The sequence below is a fragment of the Triplophysa dalaica genome, chromosome 4 (assembly GCF_015846415.1).
Source record: "Triplophysa dalaica isolate WHDGS20190420 chromosome 4, ASM1584641v1, whole genome shotgun sequence".
Classification (NCBI taxonomy): Eukaryota; Metazoa; Chordata; class Actinopteri; order Cypriniformes; family Nemacheilidae; genus Triplophysa; species Triplophysa dalaica.
The window spans coordinates 11,539,536-11,559,621 of record NC_079545.1 but is presented as its reverse complement, the minus strand read 5'-3'; the positions used below and the strand labels follow the sequence as shown (position 1 = coordinate 11,559,621).

At 38.4% G+C, this 20,086-nt stretch overlaps 2 protein-coding genes across 3 annotated transcripts; one reads left to right on the top strand and one right to left on the bottom strand.

The window, feature by feature from the left end:
• Positions 1–418: 418 nt before the first annotated feature.
• On the bottom strand, positions 419–4,766 carry mmab (metabolism of cobalamin associated B). 2 transcript variants are annotated; one of them, XM_056745999.1, is made up of 9 exons: positions 4,607–4,766; positions 4,415–4,488; positions 4,169–4,262; positions 4,028–4,085; positions 3,882–3,954; positions 3,699–3,796; positions 3,493–3,557; positions 3,328–3,387; positions 419–582 (listed from the first exon to the last, which is right to left on the bottom strand). In XM_056745999.1, the coding sequence occupies exons 1-9, from the start codon at positions 4,702–4,704 to the stop codon at positions 420–422; spliced, it is 783 nt and encodes a 260-aa protein (XP_056601977.1). In that variant the 5' UTR covers positions 4,705–4,766; the 3' UTR covers position 419. The 2 variants fall into 2 exon arrangements, with proteins under 2 accessions (XP_056601977.1, XP_056601978.1); XM_056746000.1 differs by lacking the exon at positions 419–582 and adding an exon at positions 2,410–3,246.
• A 159-nt stretch (positions 4,767–4,925) lies between these two features.
• On the top strand, positions 4,926–11,824 carry mvk (mevalonate kinase). Its single transcript, XM_056746399.1, has 10 exons — positions 4,926–5,211; positions 5,324–5,471; positions 5,733–5,880; positions 6,230–6,385; positions 7,136–7,239; positions 7,342–7,387; positions 8,013–8,103; positions 9,496–9,615; positions 9,857–10,010; positions 11,162–11,824. Exons 1-10 carry the CDS (start codon positions 5,134–5,136, stop codon positions 11,311–11,313), a joined length of 1,197 nt encoding a protein of 398 aa, XP_056602377.1. The 5' UTR covers positions 4,926–5,133; the 3' UTR covers positions 11,314–11,824.
• The last annotated feature ends 8,262 nt before the right edge of the window (positions 11,825–20,086 follow it).

Sequence of the window (20,086 nt, the reverse complement as noted above, 5' to 3'; positions counted from 1 at the left end):
CCGCACATTGGTTGAAGGTTCGGTTTCGAGTAGGAGTCGTAAGAACTGGAGATTTGCTAAGACTGCAATCCTACTCAAAAGGAACTTTTCGATTTATAGGTGAACTTATTCTTGTCAACCAAACGGCAGGCAAATGAAGTTACTAACCAATGAAACTGAGCTCAACGTATCCGGTCACAGACTTTGACTGTAGATATATATGATAGAGTACTCACATTTACTGACACCGAGCATTTAGACAGACTCAGATTTTACTCCTAAATGAAAGCTCTGACATTTGAAGTTTTGTAAAAACTTGAAGATCCACGTATTTGAAGTCTAAACGTCTCATACAATCCGTTTTAAACCCCACAGTACATTTAAGAAACCTGTCAATCAGAGACTGGGGAATCCAATGTGAATCTAGAATTCAAACATTATTATTGATCTTTCAATGGGAACTGGCTTCTAAACACTGATCTTTTGTTGAGGAACACTCCTGAACCATCTGGATGATACAGCGAAGTCAGCAGTGGATGTACCGGCATAAGAGCTTCAGAATTATGTTCAGCGTTGTCTCTCAGGTCTGCGTGTCTCACTCCCCTGAGAAAGGGAACAGGAAAGCAATACTAATGCAACACAAGCCATGCAACTCAAGACACACAGGACACTTTGCCTGAAATGGTAAATGCTCTCCAACCCATAACACATATTGCTAAACTTCTGCTCAAGAGTATCTGAGAATTGAGGTAAGGACGTCGAGAGGAAACCCAGCACCATTCTTTGAGTAGTATGGTGGATAAAAGATGTCAAGAAAAGATGCACATCTCCATTAATGTCTTCTAAATCTCTACATGGGCTTCATCAGACTGTTACGACAAAAACAGCCCAGTGTTGCTCAACGTTATGGTAAAAGAAATTCTGCTCATTTAATCTAATTGTAGTTATTTTAATTCTGCGTTTAATGCAGGAAAGAAAGTATTAAACTTCATGATTTACTAATACAGGCACTGAAATCATATATAGTTTTTCATTAAAATTCAATAGCTTCTCTTGGACTTTTTTAATTGAAGATTGAAAGGTTGAACAGGCAGGACACTAAACCGATATTAAAATATGATTTTTTTACCAACTCATCACTTGATAATCTGCTCTCCCTTCTTGGTAACTCTGGCCATTGTGTTCTTTAGGTGTGTATTGGAATTAAGCCATACAGTAAAGATGACTAACTTGCAAACCAGCTCTAGTATATTCGATTTCTTTAAGGGAGAGTGTTTCATTTTTATAGTGTGCTCATATTCCAAGTGTACAATTACTCTCCCTGTGCATGATTTCACTGGATGAAACCTGTGATACTTTTATTGTTAGGGATCGCTATAGAAACTCAATCTAAACTTCTCTCATTCTTCTCTTCTTTCTCCAAGATCCTGTGTGTCTCTCATGCTGTCAAGAAATGTCTGGGTCATATTTCACACCAAAACATTTAATAAAAAATAATTCCGAAAACAAATCTTATATTTATTTGTGAATCTGATAATTGTGGTTCAGAACAGGTTGATCCTTACATAGATTTTATTTTATTCATGCAAAAAAACACTTTTCAACAAATTTTCCCCTTGATGTTGGTGTTAAATATACCCCATACATTTCTTCGATTCAACCATCATACTTGTTTTCGGTTCTCTTAAGGACAAGTATACAGCAGCAGATTACTCCAAAATGTAATTGTATGCATACCCTCTACGTTGTGTATTCAGTATATACAATATTATACAATGCTCCCACAAAAGTTATCTGTCCTCATCTGCCAACTCCATTCATTTCTGTTTTGTCAAATTAAGGTGTTTAAGTACTCTCGCGTGCAGAAACTCTGAGATGTAAAAACTTTGGCTAAAAGGCCCTCTTTTTATGCATCACTTTTCTTGTTAAATTATAAATATTTTGTCCTTTATAGCACAAGGACTTTGATTTTGTCCCACAGCAGTTTTGAATCTCAATGAACTTACTGTACATTAACAAACCCTTGAAAGATGTTTAAGCAGGTTTTAGGTTATAAATGCAAAAATAATCACGTTATGGGCTATTAAGGTTTTTGGCTGTGCATATTGTGATTTCCTCCCTGACATGATGTCACACCTGAATTTCATGATGTTACTGAATCTTGCTCTCTTTCCCTCTTCCATGCGATGATCCTTGAAGGAGGATGCAACAACCTTTAAAGCATCCGCTCATCTCCCTTTCTTTGCCTGACAATGAAGTGTCTTTTAAATTTGGTTGCACTATGTGAACTGCAGGTTGTTATTATATTATGAAAGCAATGTCGTTGTAAAGTTATCCATGTGTACAGTAATATTTCCTCTGTAAAATGTAAACTTAAATGTCGATCAACCATGTAAACATTTAAATATCCAATCTAAAAAAATGACTAAATAAATGTGCACTGTCGTTTATTATCAGATTCTGTTTAAAGGTCATGTTGATTCTAGGTTCAAAACTCCAGCAGTTCTGTGGCAAGTAAAACACATATATAGGTCCTTTTTCATGTAAAGTTTTTTTTTATACCATTAAGAAAATGTCTTCACTTCATATCTGAGTACAGATTGTACTATTAGAATACATTTTCAAAACAAATTTCCATTTCAGTTTAAATTGAAAATTAATCTTTAAATGAAGATACAGCTTTAAAGTGATAGTTTACCCAAAAATGAAAATTCTTTCTTCATTTACTCACCCTAAGATATTTCCAAACCTAAACACATATATATGTATGTATAAATGTCTTTGTTCTGTTAAACACAAAGGAAGATATTTGAAAGAGCAAATCTCGGCCCCTGTTTACTGCCATAGTATGGAAAATAAATATGGGAGTCAATGGGAGGCAACAATAATCCAAAACAAATGTCTTCATTTGTGTTTAGCAGAACAAATAGATTTATAAAGGTTTGGAACAATCTGCCATAAATGCCAGAATTTTCATTTTTGGGTGAACTATCCCTTTAATACACCCTGAGATGCTGGCATAGGCTGTAGTGCATCAGTGGTGTGTGTTAAAAATCAATTTCAACAAACATGTTCCCTAATGTTCATTGTTCCCAGGGATGTTGCTGAGAATTTGCCAAAGAAAATGTTTTCGAATTCAAAACCATGGTTCAAATTCTAGATAAGACTAAGCGTTTCCTTCTCTACTCAGGTCTGTTGTAGATGGTTTCTGCATTGCCCTCTTTCATTGCAGCATATCTAGCCAAGGTGAACAAGTAGTCGCTCAATCTTTAAAACCAAAAACAGTCTATGAATTATTCAAGATTAAATGCTATGTTTAATTTTTTTTTTACAAATAATGATGAATACCTGTTCAGATATTTGGCAACTTCAGGATCTGCCTCTCCAGAACGGACAATAGGGGCAACACTGAAATCAATAAAAACATGAATGACTTTATTTGAAATGGGGAAACTTTCCTGAATGTTTACAGACTATTTATAAATGAATTAGGAATGCATGTGTTATACTGACCAGCGTTCCGCCCGTCGACAAACTGCCCTGGCTACATGTAAAGCGGCACTGCTTTTACCTCCTGACTGCAAAGTACCATATGAACTAATATAAAACGACTTTTCAGTATTAAGCACGCTTAATCTATTATGTTACAATTGTCAGTATGCATATCACAGGTGCATACGGATATCGTCACTACAAAAGCTTTACTAAAACATACATACAGGTAGTATGAAGTTAGTGAGCGGAGGCAGCTCTTCTGTGAACGAATCAATCCATCTCTCCAGTTCTGTCACTGGCTGGGAGCTGAACTTTGTCTTTTCTATTTAAAATGAAAACATTACAATAAAGCGAATGGATTACTGGCTATCCAATGCAATAGTTGAACGTCTTGCGGTGTTACTTACTGATGTGACTGTCTCTAGCTGATGATAGAGGGGTAGCAATGTTTGACCCCACATCCTGCAGGACACATTGGATCTGTACAGAAAAGACTCGATTGAAATGCATTGGCCCTTATTAAATCAGATAGCAAAAAAAGAGAGAGCCAAACCTTATCCAACTGGTCTGTAAATGAATGACCTTTGTCGAAGCAAAATTCTCTGGCTAACCTGAATGAGGAAATCAGTTTTAATACTAACAATTAAATCACTGATAACCATCACATTTGATGTATTATGCAGATGTCCATTACCCAATTACAGATGATAATTCATCTGTCGTTCCCAAAGCCTCAAATATATGATCCTCCTTTGGTCGCCTCTCACCTGTGAAAGTACTGGAAAAGCCTAACGAGGTTTTAAAAGAGATGTTAACACTAATCTTTGACATGATCAGGGTGAGCATTTGCGTTTTTAATGCTAAATACATCATATTTACAGTATAGAGACATCTACTAGCTCACACCAACAGCGTGTGGAGTATGATGTATAAAAATAACCTTTATCTCCTGTTTTTGTGTATATTTTCGGTGTTCTTCTGTCTTCCTCAGATGTGCTGGCGTATCTTGCGTATCTGAGAGAACGTCAGTAACATACAATGTAAGTTATACTGTAACGTTACATGGCTACATTAGCATGGAAGCCACACATAAGGTATATGGACTCATTTCTCAATGCCTTTTTGTTTCTACCTGCTCTGAACACAACACACGGACTGCATCTGCTTTATTCTCGCGCACGTAGTCAAACGAATGACCCGATTTGTAGATCTGAGCACGACAGATGCCATTGCAAACGCGTTTCTGTGTTTACCATTGACCTTTTTTGACCACTTTTGCTTCCGGTAGACACGCCGACCGGGGTTCGCTCATCACGCAATCGTTGACACGACGGTGGTGCGCCTTTTGATTGGTGCGTGACTGTGAGAGTCTCATCCTGATTGGCATTTTGAGAAACAGCGGTGGTAGTGCTTTGCTCTGATTGGTCCAGAGGAGCGAGAGCGTTCACATGTTGACCACAATCTTTTCTGTGAAGAGGATTTATTTTGCGGACTTTATAGACTTCAGAGCTTTTTATTGACAGAACGGGATATTTTAGATTTTTTGTGTCGTGGATTAACATAAACATGAGAAGCAAGTTTGTCAACTCTGGCACATACGTGTATAAATAGAGAGTCAAGTTGTCGGTGTAATATTTTTGTTAAAGCGTAACATTCACAATGCATGCGAGGGACTGCTACGTTTCAGCACCGGGTAAAGCGATTCTGCACGGTGAGCATGCTGTGGTGCATGGAAAGGTGTGTGTTTAACGATATTCAGTTAGTCAGGGGAAATCTTAAATTATTGCAATTTAGTTTAGTTAAAAAAAGTGTTAAAACAAAGTTAACACACAGTTTTGTCCTTCAACAGGTCGCTCTGGCTGTGAGTTTGAACCTGCGCACATACTTGCGCCTGCAGTCCACATCAAATGGAAAAGTGTGCATCAATCTCCCCAATATTGACACTTTCCTGTCCTGGGAAATAACTGCACTGCAGCCTCTTCTGGATGGTTGTAGAGGTGAGAACAGACGTGTATTACGTTATGATATGATGGTTTTAATAAAACGTTCTCAGAGGAATAGTCCACCCTTTTAAATTCCATAAAAGAAAGTCATATGAGTTTGAAGTGTGTGAGACTGAGTGAAGAATGGCATCGTGTTATTCTGGGATGATTTCTTGAAGTTGTAATAATGCCTTTTATCGGCTCTGTATTTTTTTACTGTACGATAGTAATAAAGTCGATGTTTCTTTAATTTATGTTTCTTTGACTGTCTGGCAGAACATGCAGTCCTGAAGCAGGAGCTTGATGACGATCTTTTGATGAGACTCCGTGTATTTACTGGCATTGCAGATGCTTCTACAGACACAAGAAGCATGGCTGTTTTGGCATTCCTTTACATGTACCTGTCTGTTTTTGGCGAGGCGGAGTAAGAACATCATTAAACTTCACCCAAACAGTTCACCCAAAAGTTCTGTAATCATTTATTCACCCTCTTGATGAAAAACCTGTCAGAAGATATTCTGAGAAATGTCTCCGTGGTTTTGTGTCCGTATAATAGAAGTCAATGAGGGTCAGGTTTTCTTCAAATGTTTTAGGGGGTTTGATAGAAAAAATTCTTAAAAGAATGGAATGACACGGGTGAGTTAATGATGAAAGAATTTTCATTTTGGGTGAACTCTCTGCAATGCATCATTCATTATAAATGCATATACATATCATCACACAGCATATGAATATTGTTCTGACCAGGGTCCTTTGACCTGCCGTTCCTTTAGGTCTCTAGCCAGTATCACAGTATCTGTGTGGTCAGAGTTGCCCACAGGAGCTGGTTTAGGCTCCAGTGCCGCCTATAATGTTTGCCTGGCTGCCGGCCTGCTGTCTGCCAGAGGGATCACATCCTCTCCTCTCACACCCCAACAGGATTCAGCCAGGTAACACAGCATATATCTACTTAAATATGTGTTTAAGCATATACTGTGTACGTGAAGTATGTATACTTAATGTGTTTATACATTGATTTTTAAGTAGAATGTATTTATCTTGAATCATTTTACTACTACTAATTCATGAACCTTAACACTTACATTTATGTATTCGACAAATGCATTGGTCTTACAAGTGCCTTAAAAGGTCTATTGTGAAATCTAGCGACATCTAGCGGTAAGGTTACAATGCACTACGGCGGCTGACACAGGACTAAGATGTAATCACGTATTTATCTGCTTTGTCGAAGGAGATAACGTATTTATGAAATGCACTGTGTACAGCAGTTTGTCTTTTGAGGGGCACTGTAGAGAAAATAGGGGATAGAAATAGTTCATTCTATGGTAAAAAAACGAAACACTCATCATGTAAGGTCTCTATACATCTCTGAAGACGTAGTTATATTGCATTTCTGCCAATTGTTTCTCTGAAAAATGAAACATTGGAACATTAAAACAGAAATATTAATAGTTTATGCTTGTTCATTGGAAGGCACCAATATCAGCATCTTGCATCTTGGTGCAATATATACTAGTACAAGTAATAAGGAAACATCTAAAATGTTGACCCTAGTATAACACAGTGCTTGTCTGTCCCCGGTTCCTCTACATTTCCTCCAACGCATCTTCAATTGTAGAATTGTTCTCCTGTTAACTGTATTTTGGCAAATGTAAATCTTCCCCCTGTTTCTGTTTCAGATGGAGTAAAGAGGAGATGGATCTGATTAACAGGTGGGCGTTTATGGGTGAGAAGATCATCCACGGGAACCCTTCAGGGGTGGATAATGCTGTGGGTACATGGGGTGAGACGCTTAATTTCTCAATTATGTTTTATACAGTCACTATTGTGTTTTATTTCATTAAGTGTGCTTTTATTGTGACTTTTCCCGTTCTTTCTATAACAGGTTGTTTCTTAAGATACCATGACGGGAACATAACTCCACTAGACCGGTAAAACAACCCATGAATTTCATTTATCCTAATCAATCTATATAATAACATTTACATAAAAGATTCATTTTCATTGTTATATGTGCCCTATTTCATTTTATTACATGGCTCATTTGAATGCTTGAATCTGATTGGCCAGTCGCGACATTCCAAGGGTTGATATTTTCAAATAACAACCGCTTAAAACTAATAACACCCTCTAACCTGGATGCTGCAAATCATTTTGAGAGGGGCAGTTTAACATTATACAAAAATGTAATATAAATATGTGTTTTAATAAAATACAGTATGACATTATGTTGACAAATTATTAAACCAATTTGCCTGGTCGTGACGCTTGAACATCGTTTCTTACTTTAACCAAAACCAAACGGCTTTTCCTCGCGGAAGATCTGCATTCGGGAAAAATTAGCTAATAAAATTTTTCAAATTCACATTTTATGTCCAGTTTTTTTTCTCATGTGGCAAGTAGCCGTGTATTTCTGCGATAACAACCGGCTGCCTGTACATTATCCCTTACTTATTATGGAAGTATCCTGCAGCTTGCATTTGTTTCATTGAAAGTTCGCAAACAGCAGAATTGTTTTGTTTCTGCGTTCTGATTCTCGGGTTGTTTGCTCCCCAGGGTCCCAGTTCTGAGAATCCTTCTTACTAACACCAAAGTACCACGCAGCACCAAAGTGCTTGTTTCTGGAGTTAAGGACAAAATTAACAAGGTAGTAAATGGCTTTTCTCCCCCTTCTGTGTTTTTACTCCTGTGCCCTTCAATTAGCATAATGGCTGGTGTGTGTGTGTGCTCATGAGGGAGGACCGCTCTAGGGGCCCGGTGCTGAGTGCTCTTTATAAGAGCTCCAAATAAAACACTCCTGCGACACTCTTGTGCCCTGTTACCCTGACAACGGCACCAGGTAGCCGCACTGCTGGCGTCTCCTGATTGGTGAAGTGGAATTCTGTGATGATCGGGGTGAAAAAGAGCAAAGAGTCAGGACCGGCTTTAAAGGGCCCTTACTGTACTCTTTTCCATGCGCTGTGTTTCTTGGACTTAAAGCTGCCATAACAAACGCGGTTTCTGGCAATCTCATATTAATCTTGAGTAACTATAGAGTAGTATTGCATACGTTGTATATTCGAAGGGTATTCAGTTTGAAAAAGTTATAAAAATATAAATACAGTTATAAAAGATATATAGAGTTGTACGATTATTTCCGGAAAAATACGAGCTACTGGGGGTGTGCGGTACAGGAAATAAATCACGAGCACACAATACATCATCACAATAAATTATCCCTGCATAACTGTTGATTCACTATAAGTTTGTGTTGTTTAGATTATGCACGTATGCGCCGATTGCCCATACATGTCTGGCATCTTTTAGCGCTGGGACCCCTTCATAGTTTCAAACGATCTCCAAATCCAGCGTCATATCCACCAGTTATATAACATCCATCACTGAAAGGCAGTGAACAAACGAACACACCTCGACTTCTCTCTCGATCTTAAAAGTTACGAGCTGCAGCTGCAGGCCCACACCAATCTTGACGCAGTAAATCTTGGTTGTACGCAGGTCTTCCTCGCTCGTGCGTTGACGCATGGGCGGGCTATTTCTTTTGCCTTGCCGTGGGCGTGCTATTCCAGGACAATTGCCCTTAAGGGAACAAGAAAGATTGTTACAGAATGGATCTTCATGTTCCCATACGAACGTTGGGTGTATCGAGCACTGAAATACAAATTAATTCGACCATAAGAAGACAGCACGTTCAACATTCTAAAGGAGTCATAATGCTTGGCCCCTTTAAAAGCTTTTCGTTGCTGTACTTAGAGACTTTTATAACTCTGGTAATGGTTGTGACATCATAGCCATAACAATTTGTAAACAAGCCATTTTGACAACTTTTATCTGAAAATTGCAATAAACAATTGCTGGGTGCTGTTTTTATAATATCGCCTCTTTAGAGCCTGAAGCAGGTATTTTAGTCACAGTTGTTTGGGGACATCATGCTTGACTTTGAAATAAATGATAATTATCTTTGATGCAAATTTTCTTGATGAGTAATTATAAGTAATTATGTTTCCTCCTCAAACTTGAACATCATTCTGTGTTTGCACAGTTTCCTGCTGTAATGAAGCCGGTGTTGGCGTCAGTCGACGCTGTGTCCTGCACCTGTGAACAGACTCTAACGGAGATGTCTGCACGTGGACCTTCAGCTGAGCATTACAACATACTCGAGGTACAGCTACATGCCCGTCCTTTTTAAAAACACTAGCAATGTGCATTTATTGAAGGAGAATATTTCAAGCCAAAGACTTAGATCTATGTTAAGATACTGTAGAATTTAGTTGTCATAGCTGTGGCCCTCCCGTTGTGCACATTGACTTGTGATACTCACTGGGGGGATGCAAGTCTATTTGAACTATTGGATTTGTCTGTTTGAAGTGATTGATGGAATCCTTTGTGGTGGTGTTTATCAGGAGCTGATTGATATAAACCAGCACCATCTGAACGTGATGGGTGTGGGTCACTCCTCTTTGGACACCCTGTGTAAGATCACCCTGGCTTGGGGTCTACACAGCAAACTGACGGGGGCCGGAGGGGGAGGCTGTGGAATCACTCTGCTCCGACCAGGTACCTTCACCACATGTGTTGCCTATCAGAGTGCTATAATGAAGAAAAAAAAAAACTATGGTCTATGGTTGTGTTGATGTTGTTTTAAAGATGCTAAAGAGTGTTTTTAGTGCATTATACAATTCTTAGGGTTGTTTCTAGATAGTTGCTTACTGAGTCAAAAAGAAGCAGAAACCAAACCTCCAAAATTTTTTTTGAATTTCCTACGTTTATCCAAAGTGACTTGTAGTATAGGTGTAAACATCACATTTTTTGTGGCTCTTTTGTTGATTTCTCGGTCCTTGTTATCGTTTTACCAGTCTTTGCTGGTATGCTACCTGTCATCAATCACGTCTTATTCATGCGAATTAGTTTAAAAGTGTCTGTGATGGTGGCACCCTGCGATACGTTTTTGTGAGGTGAATCTGACCTGTCACTCTTGTCTGACAAAAGCTGACACTAAAGACACATCGAATGTCAAACTAGGCAAGACTCTTTGTTTATGCCCCGAGCCAATAAAGCATTGAATTTTAATCAGGATCTTAGAACTCTCGGCAACAGCCTCCGATAACAAGAAGAAACAAAACAGGATGAAGCCTGATGACATTTCCAAGCTTAAATATGTTATTTTGAAACAAGTCTTGGTAAAGCTGAATTGAGATTTCTGAGATGAAGGTCTCTTGTGCTTTTAAATCACAGATAGGATTGGGTTCTCATAGCTTTCCTTTGTCCTGTCAGGCTGTTTACTTACTCTTACAGTGTCATTTAAGCAGAAATTCGTACATGTCAAGAAATATGTTCAATTGCTCATGCTCCTGACACAGCAGGGGGCTTTTTTGTTGGCTAGCAGGTAAAATTACACCCATTTTCATCCTCTGAAACCTCCACAGGGGCATTATTTTCCACATGGGATGCTGATTCTTTGTAGGTTTGGCACACTGTCAGGTCACCTGCAAGGGGTCAGTGGTCCAACAAATGGGAAACAATGTGTTTCAACTGGAACAATGTTCGTATTTAAACTGTTTTTTTTCCATTTTTGATCAGACATAAAGTGCTCATGCCATTCCTAGCACACATGCTGAAACAACTAAATTGAAAATTAAATAGAAATGTAACTGAAAATGTTTTGCTCTTGGTGTTGATAGTACTGTTTATTTTCTTTCTGTTTGCAGAAACAGATGCATCAGTGATCCAGAGCACCGTTGAGGAGCTGCAGGCTTGTGGCTTTGACTGCTGGGAGACGAGTATCGGAGGTCCAGGAGTACAGCAGCACTCTTCTGATGCACTCACACGGGACATACTGAAGATACTTACCAGCTACTGAGACACAGAAAATACCTCCTCATTCACAGATGCTTGTGCTGATATTTGGGAAGCTCAGTTGGCATTCCTGGTTTGACAGAGAAAAAATGGTGCAATTCTATATGTTGTCTATCAAGTTGAAGAAAGAATATTTGGTCTTTGGTATATTTGGTCATTACATTCAGAGCGATTGTGGACACTTACAAGTATTTTTCATTTTCACATCTTCACTTTTCTAAATATTTTAAAAGGATATATTTGCTTTTTTAGGAAATCTTGACATTCATCTACATTTCGGATAAAACATACTGTTAAGGAACGTGAAATATAGGCACCACAGTTTGCGTGCATCATCCTCACCATCATAACTCAAAAAATTTTGTTTCCACATAATTGACATTGCTGTCAGTGAAGTTGCCAATAGAGGGCAGCAGAGTGTAGGAAACGGAACTGATGCACTCAAGCTTATGCATAATATATAATAAAATGTAATACTTTCTAAATGAATAAGTCAATAAATATTAACATCTTTCTACTTTTCATGAAAAGACATGTCGTACAAAACAAAAATTACTTGGTTGTCTGTCTGTGTATTGTTAGTATAGGTAGTCTGAACATCTCATTTGCAAAAATCCAGTCAAAAACGCATATCACATCACTGATCAGGGATAGAGTAGAGCTGTTAGATTTTCACTAAACCCAAAGTAATTACATTTCAGTTTTTTGCCCTTTGGATTCAGAACTGTTCTTGTGTAGAATATTCAGACGGAGATTAGACACAGGGATGCATTTGGCTGTCGACCAGAAGCAGTCCAAGTTGATCTTTCCAAGCGCAGAGATGAAATAAACGCTCTGCACTTAGTGGCGAACAAATTTCCCTGGAAGTCCCCGAGAGGGGTGTAATTTTAGTGGAGTTTAGTGAGATACAGATAAAGAGGGCTGTCTTCAGAAATCAGGACGTTGAGCTGGAGAACAGGAAATGAAACGGTACAGAGTTGTGTGTGTTTCTCTGTACCGAAGGCCAGTAGAAGGTCAGAACCTTTGCTTTGTCAAATGCACTTTGAGAATACCTTCTCTTGAGGTCATAGATATGAATTTGAAATATTGCTTTGTTGTGAATGACAGTATTTTTTAAATTTGAAAAGGGCAGTTTTATTAAGGGGAACCTATTTCAAAGCAGTTACTATTTTGCAAAAGTAGTTCAACTAGAAAAGGAGGGTGTTAAAATTCAGAGACAAGACCACAGAGCTCAGAAAAAAACACTACAGAGTTCAGAGGAAGTGACCTCAGACCCCACATCTGAGTCTTCGTCAATCAGGGCATGTGGCATTTATCCATGAGCTTGGCTGCCGTACCTATAAATACATAATTATTTATTTGCCTGATTCCATCAGCTCTAAAGGGTAAAAATGACTTGCATCTTTCTCTCTGATTTTAGCTCGCCTCATCCACTTTAGCCAGATCCAATTTGGATCTCATCCTCAGACAGATTGAGGAATCGCTTTTCAATCTCTGATCTGTTGTAATGAAAAGAGAGGGTACTGCCTGTGAATGCGGTAACGGATTAGAGAAGGGAGGAGAGGGCGGAATCGGGTGTTTGCGAGAGAACAGATGAATGAGTAAAGCTGGCTTTAACCTCAGGGGGGCCCAGATCCTGCGTCCCTGGTCCGGCCCCCGCCACCAAATCCTGTCGACCTGCTGCTAGTCATGCGCCGCGTGTTTGTGCTGACAAACAATTTCTCTGTGAATCGTTATTGACTTTTCCCTCTTTTCTTGCTCTCCTTCGCTCCCTCTTTCAAACATTTTAAAGCACAGGCTACGAGTTAAACACTATTGGCAGTTTTGAAGTCTGTCCAACAAACTGCCAGTGGGGATGCTGAAGAGAAAAGGTCAGTTTGGGGGGGATCTGGAATGATTGATTTTTTCCTCTCCGTCTTTCTGTTGTTTTTATTCGTTTCTAAAAAAGTCAGGAGGCTTTTGTGGTGGACAGGTTGTATGAATGAATAGGAACTGGCTGGCCGGGGCGCCTCTTGCGAACCTTGACCCTTTGTGTGGCGTCTGCGTGTTCTCGGTTCTGTCGATCCGTAACCCCTCCCGTAACCCTGGCTCAAATTTAATTACCAATGAGCTCTTCTATTGAAATGCATGGATGAAGAGGAATGAGGGAAGAGCTCGCTGTTTCTTCTCCCTGTGAGGCACAGATGGTATTTTTTATCAATGTCACACGCAGCTTCTTTTTTGTGCTGAATAGATAGACGTTCAGATAACGCTGGCAGCCATGAAACGGGGTCAAGGATGGAGCGGAACGGCAAAGCTATTGAAATACCATAACAAACAAGTATTCAGGCCTCAGAGTGGGTTTATTCAGTTTCTCTTGCGTGTTAGTTTTGCATAAAGGAATGTCAGTTTAAATGAGTTCTCCTTGCCCGTGTTCGTGTAATCGTAGTTCAAGAGCGACAGTTCAAGTAATGGTTGAATGTGAGAATGTGTTGAGAGTTTTTCGCCTTTCTGTGCGCATGTGAACGCTGTGTGGTGTTGTGACTCATTCTCTGCGGGGATTTGACATTGCACATGATAGATATGAACTCAGCATTCGTCTGACTCTCTTGTAAACGAATCATAACAAAAGTGCACGACGGCGGCGTGGGGCTTTCTGAGAGAGTCGCAAAGATAAAAATTGATCTCTGACAGGCGCTCTAAGAGTCTGTATTCTGCAATTTATATGTCCACAGCAGGTTCTGCCTTTTTGTATTATTTCTTTAGCTTTTTCCTTTCCCCAGATGACTAGTTCGCATTTAAGTTCTTTATTTCTATGGGTATGTGTATGGTCCAAATCCTGGTGCTGACCCAACTCGACTGAAAGTCTTTCGTCCTGCCCACCCCTGACCCCCTCACCTTCGTTCAAGAGCGTGTGGCCCTGCAGCAGAGCAGGGCTCTTTTTTCTGGGCTTGTCTTGAGAAGATGCTGTGCGGTGTCAGGGTCAAGGTGGTGTAAAATAAGAGTGTGTGGGAGTTTGTGTGTCTTTCAGACTGGAGAAAGGCATTCCCCTTCTGCCTGGCCCTGGTGAAAAGTGAGAGCAGAGGTCAGGCGACCCCATTAAGACTGTCGGGTGCGGGAGAATCTGGCACAGACCTGCACATGTCGAGAGGCTGAGACACGCATGTGTGTTTGTGGGAGAAAAAGAAAGAAAGGGAGACTGTGAGCGATGAATCAATGTCGAGATGAATCAATGAGCAGAGAAGACCGATGCTTATATGTTCTTCAGATTGATAAATTTACTCCTGACTTGATTAATGACAGCATTTAATAATATCTCAAGCATATCACTTTAGTGATAAATAACTTTCTTCAGCACATGCCCGATTTTAAACCAAAATCGTGTTTCACGAATTGGTAGGCTTTTTAGACACAGTGCCAAGCTTTTTAGACATTTTATATAATTATGTGATTAATGCTTCACACACTTTACAAAAAGTTCTCATTTATTAAAGGAATAGTTCACCCAAACTTAATTTTCTGTCATTTGTTTTCTTATTTACTCATCCACAAGTTGTTCCAAATCTGTATTAAAGTCTTTGTTCTGATGAACACCGAGAAAAATATTGGGAAGAATGCTTGTAACCAAAAATTTTTTGGTCACCATTGACTACGATAGTAAGAAAAATTGCCATATACATTTCTTTGTTCTGTTGAACACAAAAGAAGATGTTTAGAAGACTGTAGAAAAGCCTACCAGTTTGACTTGCCGTTGGGATTTTTCCGACTATGGTAGTCAATGTTGGCCAAGAATTGTTTGATTTAGCTAATAAACTAACAATGCATTTATTTTTAAAATGTTTACAGTTAAAATTACATATACTGTATATGTATGTGTATATATATATATATATATATATGTATGTGTGTGTGTGTGTGTGTGTGTATGTGAAGAGTTTTTTCCAAAAAGAAGATAAATAATTTTTTAAATTGTTCAAAAATCATGTTTTTTAATGTTATCATGTTTTTACCTATGTTTGGTCGGTGTATTTTTTAGTTATTATGGTCTAAATAAAAAAAAAAACTGCAGTTTGATTGATATTAATTGGAATGCAAAATATCTAATTTTGGTATGAACTCTCCCCACATATATGGGCCATTCGGGCAAATTTCTGTCCGGCATAAATAAAAACACATTTATAAATCTTTTACTTCAAGTATTCAAATCTAAATTGTTCACTAAGATTCTTCTTTTCTCTCTAGAAACCCACAAGTGACCTCAATATATATAAAATAATAATTTATTGTGTTCCTTCAATTGGGAGATGGCTGTCCCAAATCCCTAAATTTCAATTTATGTAAATGATAAAAAAAATGTATTCTATATTTTATTTTAAAATGATAAAACTTAATGTAAATAATGTGTCCAGCATTTTCATGTCACTACCGAATGTTTCAGTCCATCGGCTGAGACTGATTTGAGCCACACCCCTTCATTTTTTATATAAAAAAATTGTCCCTTTCTATAGCAACATGATGAGTAGATCGGTCTTATTAACTAGAAGTAAATGTGTGTGGAAGTCTAAACATTTGTGTGGAAGTTTAAGGAACGTCACTACCAAACAACTTTTTTTTGCAATTTAACGTGGGGTAACCGATTTCAGAATTGCGCTTTAGACAACTGAGTCGGGCCGAGTACCAAAACAACCTTGTAACCATGCATTTATGCAAACTTTTTGAGGGTTATTCCATAACATTTAATTTTATGTGTGTATAACTGTTCAGAACTGTTCAGAACGGTGCTTGCTATAACCATGTGCTGATTAGCATCCTTAAGCTAGGCTCAAAAGTATTCCAAAATGGTCACTACCAAAACATTCACGACCGAAACATATCACTGGGTGTTGTTTTGGTAGTGACACATTTTTTTTGATAGTGAAAAAATGGAACACTTAATCCTTTATTTGGGAAAATTAACAAAAGTCGTTACAATTACAATCATATTTTAGTATGTTTAGTAGTAATATAGTTTGCGAGCTGTAGGTTTTGTATTAGATTCTTAATCTCAAATGTGACTGCTATATGTACTGGCTGCATGTGCAACATAGTTAGTTATTTGTATAAAATGTTGATAGTCTGATTCATATTAAATATTGTGGTCACTACTAAAGCATTACAAACACTGCTGAAAATCAATATATATATATATATTATCAACTAAGATGTTTGGATAGTGTTTGGTTCAATGTATATATAATCTAATGAATACTTAACTTTGAAATCAGTATGATCAATTGTATGCCTTTTACAAAGAAAGACTGCATTCAAAATACAACATTTTTTAATTGAAAATATGATTAAAAATAGAAAACATATATTTGTATGTAGATTTAAACAAAATCTTAAAAGGTCAATGTAATCATTCTTGTTAAATTATATATTACTTTATTTCATTTCGGTTGTGACAAAATGTGGGGAGAGGAAGAACATTCTAAAACTTTATGAAATGAAAATATGAAAAGTAATTGCACAATTACTGGAAATGTGTATCTTTTATATTATACAATTTGCAATTCTGGGGGATTTTTTTCCCAAGATGTTTCCAACTCTGACTTTCCACCAATTCCGTAGAATGGCCCATATAAATATTTATTTGCTCTGTACTTTTGTTTATGTGCAAAGTCAGATCTAATTGCAGAGTCCTTTTGGTTTGTACCGTAGCGTTTGAAGAGATTTATTGATTTTTTGGGTAGCAGTGCTCATCTCTGCGTGGCTAGTGCACAGAGCATGAGGCCTGTCAGGTTTTTCTCTGAAAATCTCCCCGGGCAAATCAAAGCAGTTTAGAGCGGATAGAGGAAAGGCACCTTTACACAACAGTATATTTTTGTAGCCTTCCCCTTTTGCTTCCATTAGCCTTGCAGAGAGAAAACGGCTCTGACTTATTGCAATGTCAGTGCACATTTACCAAGTCTTTTTAACTCCACTGTGAATGACGGTTGATTGCATGGTAGATTTTCAGGTGTCTGAATGCAGCCTTTGTGGAGGCGCTGGACACGGTCGCATGTCGAAAATTAATTAGCCTTCAGTTAATTCGTTCATCTGACATTTCGCTCAATTCTTCCTCTCCTTTTTAAAATGCAGATGTTCGTTTGATAAGAGAGCGTCGTCTGCCCACGGAGATAAGTGTAATTTAATCCAATGCAAATGCAATTGCCTAACCGCTTAATGGAGAATGTAACATCCCACTTTGATTTCTGCTGCATTTAAATCAAAATTGAAACAAGCAGTTGGCATCCATGCGAGTTCAAACCCTTCTCAGGCGCATCAACCGATTTGATCTGCATTTGAATATATTAATATTGAACAGTTCTATTCCAAAACCAAGTAGGCTGAGCTGCCTCGCTGCCCACATATGCAGCAGCCTTCAAAGGTAACCAAACTGTTTTGGAACCTTATAAAGGGTTCGATTGGAACATTGTACACATACAGTGGTAGCATCTACATAATACATAACTGTGTCTTCAGAGGTGTACAAAGACCTTACATAATGAAGAGTTATGTTTTTATTATCTAAGAATGAGCTATTTCTATCTTCATATACCGAAAGTTCCCTTTCATTGTCATGTTGTTTCTTTAGTAGCCCTTAACGGACAAACTACAGAGCATGTTTCGTAAATAAGATATATCTTAGTCCTGTGTCAGCCACCACAGTGCTTCGAAACCTCATCGCTAGATGTCGCTAAATTTCATACACTGGACCTTTAAATATACTTTTAATTCTACGTTTATTTACAGTTTAGTAAACATTTATCATGGCACTGTGGCCATTTTGTATGTTTTAGATGTTTCTTTCCTAAAATGTCACCTCACTCGGTTTTGGATTAGAGCAAATATACCGTATACCATATCAAATTATGTTTTATGTGATCGCACCATTTCATTTGCAGCAGTCAATTTTGCCCCCAGAGATACATACTAATTGTGAGACTTCATTCTCAGTGACTCGGACCGTGAGCGGGGATTTGTCCTGCGGTCACCTTGCCTTCAAATTATGTGTGCAAATGACCTGCGGTGGGGCCTGACTGTGCCAGCCCTTCTCCTTTCCGTCTGCCCACTCGGCTGCTGTAATTAGAGCCGCGCAGGTAGGAGTGTTTCGATTTCATCTGCTGAATTCCTGATAATATCTAATAATCTGAAAGCGTTTTAAAATTGGTCTCTTGCGCTCATGCATTATGCATGAGCCACTGATTGCTTCTTTGCATAGATTAGCAATCATTTTACAGATATATTTTAAGAGGGAAAACGCTCGGCGAGATTCTTCTGACGTTTATAAGGACGTGAAGACTGTGGCTTTTGCATTGGCTCGCATTTAAGATGCTAGTTACAGGTAATTTAGGCCTCGCTCGCCGTCTCTCTCTCTCCTCTCTGCCTCCTGATTTCTGTATCATCAGTGGAGGAATGTCTCTAATTTCTCGTCCTCTCTTCTCGTGATTACTCACTTGTTGAGCATCCAGGGATTCGGGCATCTTTTTGTGTCCTGCGATGTTTCACAGGGTTCTCTAGTGCTGTTGAGCAATCAGAGCACAGTTGTAAGGAGGCGCCGTCATCTGCATATATGTGGGGCTCTAACCGCAGTCAAACGCTTTTGGGGAGTGACCTCTCCCTGCCCCTTGCGGCAAGCACAGATTGGCACGAAACAGAAGGTGTGGGTATGGTCTAATGAGCGGGGATACGAAGCCATAACCTCATCCCAGGTGAGCTGTACTGCCTCCATCTCCCCGGCAGCCGGTTGACCTGCTCGCCACTGCGTGCGTTCATTTATATTAATGCTCGTGGTGTTAAATGCTCCGAGTCACCTTGGACTTAAATTGCTGTCAGGAGGAAGGGTGCTGAGACTTGACAGTGATATTCAGTAATAAGAAAACATGTTCTATGGAGCTTTCGAGTGGATTTAAAGAGCGTTTCTTAACACAGTGGGTCACAATATGAGTGACGCGCAGCCGGCCGCGTGGGAACTGTGGCACAGCGTAATACAGGCCCTTAAGATTCCACTTCAGAAATTAATAGTATATTTGAAAAATTGATAAGGACATGTGAGATAAAGACCTCAGTCATCGTCAATGGGCTATAAAAACTTTTTTTATTCAATATCAGATGTTTTGTAGCTCAGCTCATGGTGGTAAGATTTCCAAGGTCATGAACGCTTGGCAATGAACTGCATCTACTGATAAATGTATTTCTGTAATGCACAAAAGCAAGCAAACCTTACATTATGTGACACGTTTGTGTTTTCGAATAGGGTGTTAATGCCATCTGTAAAAGAAAATGTTTATGTGTGATGCTGCGTACACAGATATGGTGTCAGTATAAAGCAAAGTTATTATAGATGTTTTATTGATATTTTTAAATAGATTTTATGTTTAAAAATCTAATTTCATTTTAGTATAATTCATAGCAATTTTGTTAAACGCTTTTGTCATTCTATTTTTCGTTTATTTTTATATTTATACAAGTTTAAAAGTTTACTTTGCTTGGTCAGTTGATCATTTTTGTGCCTGATCTTAAACTTAAACTTTTCTTATTTTTATATTTAGTTTAAGTTTTAACATTTAAGCCTGTATTTTATTTGATTTAAATGATCAGAATTTTTTGTTTATTTAATTTCCTATTTCAATATTATTAGTTTTAGTTTACTATAGTATATCAAGTCCCAGATCATTGTCACATACACTAGAATAACATAAAAAATATTTTTTTGAAAAGTTCTAACTATGTCTCAAACTGATGGACTAATAGTATGTACTTCATGGGTGTGAGTA

Bases quoted from the DNA above. Each gene is read 5' to 3' on its own strand.
- mmab (XM_056745999.1), bottom strand. From the start codon at position 4,704: ATGGCATCTGTCGTGCTCAGATCTACAAATCGGGTCATTCGTTTGACT. The intron at 4,086-4,168 runs GTAATGGACATC...TTCCTCATTCAG, and splicing joins GAATTATCATCTGTAATTGG to GTTAGCCAGAGAATTTTGCT. The intron at 3,558-3,698 runs GTATGTATGTTT...GGTACTTTGCAG, and splicing joins TCACTAACTTCATACTACCT to TCAGGAGGTAAAAGCAGTGC.
- mvk (XM_056746399.1), top strand. From the start codon at position 5,134: ATGCATGCGAGGGACTGCTACGTTTCAGCACCGGGTAAAGCGATTCTG. The intron at 5,472-5,732 runs GTGAGAACAGAC...ACTGTCTGGCAG, and splicing joins TCTTCTGGATGGTTGTAGAG to AACATGCAGTCCTGAAGCAG. The intron at 7,240-7,341 runs GTGAGACGCTTA...TTTCTATAACAG, and splicing joins TAATGCTGTGGGTACATGGG to GTTGTTTCTTAAGATACCAT.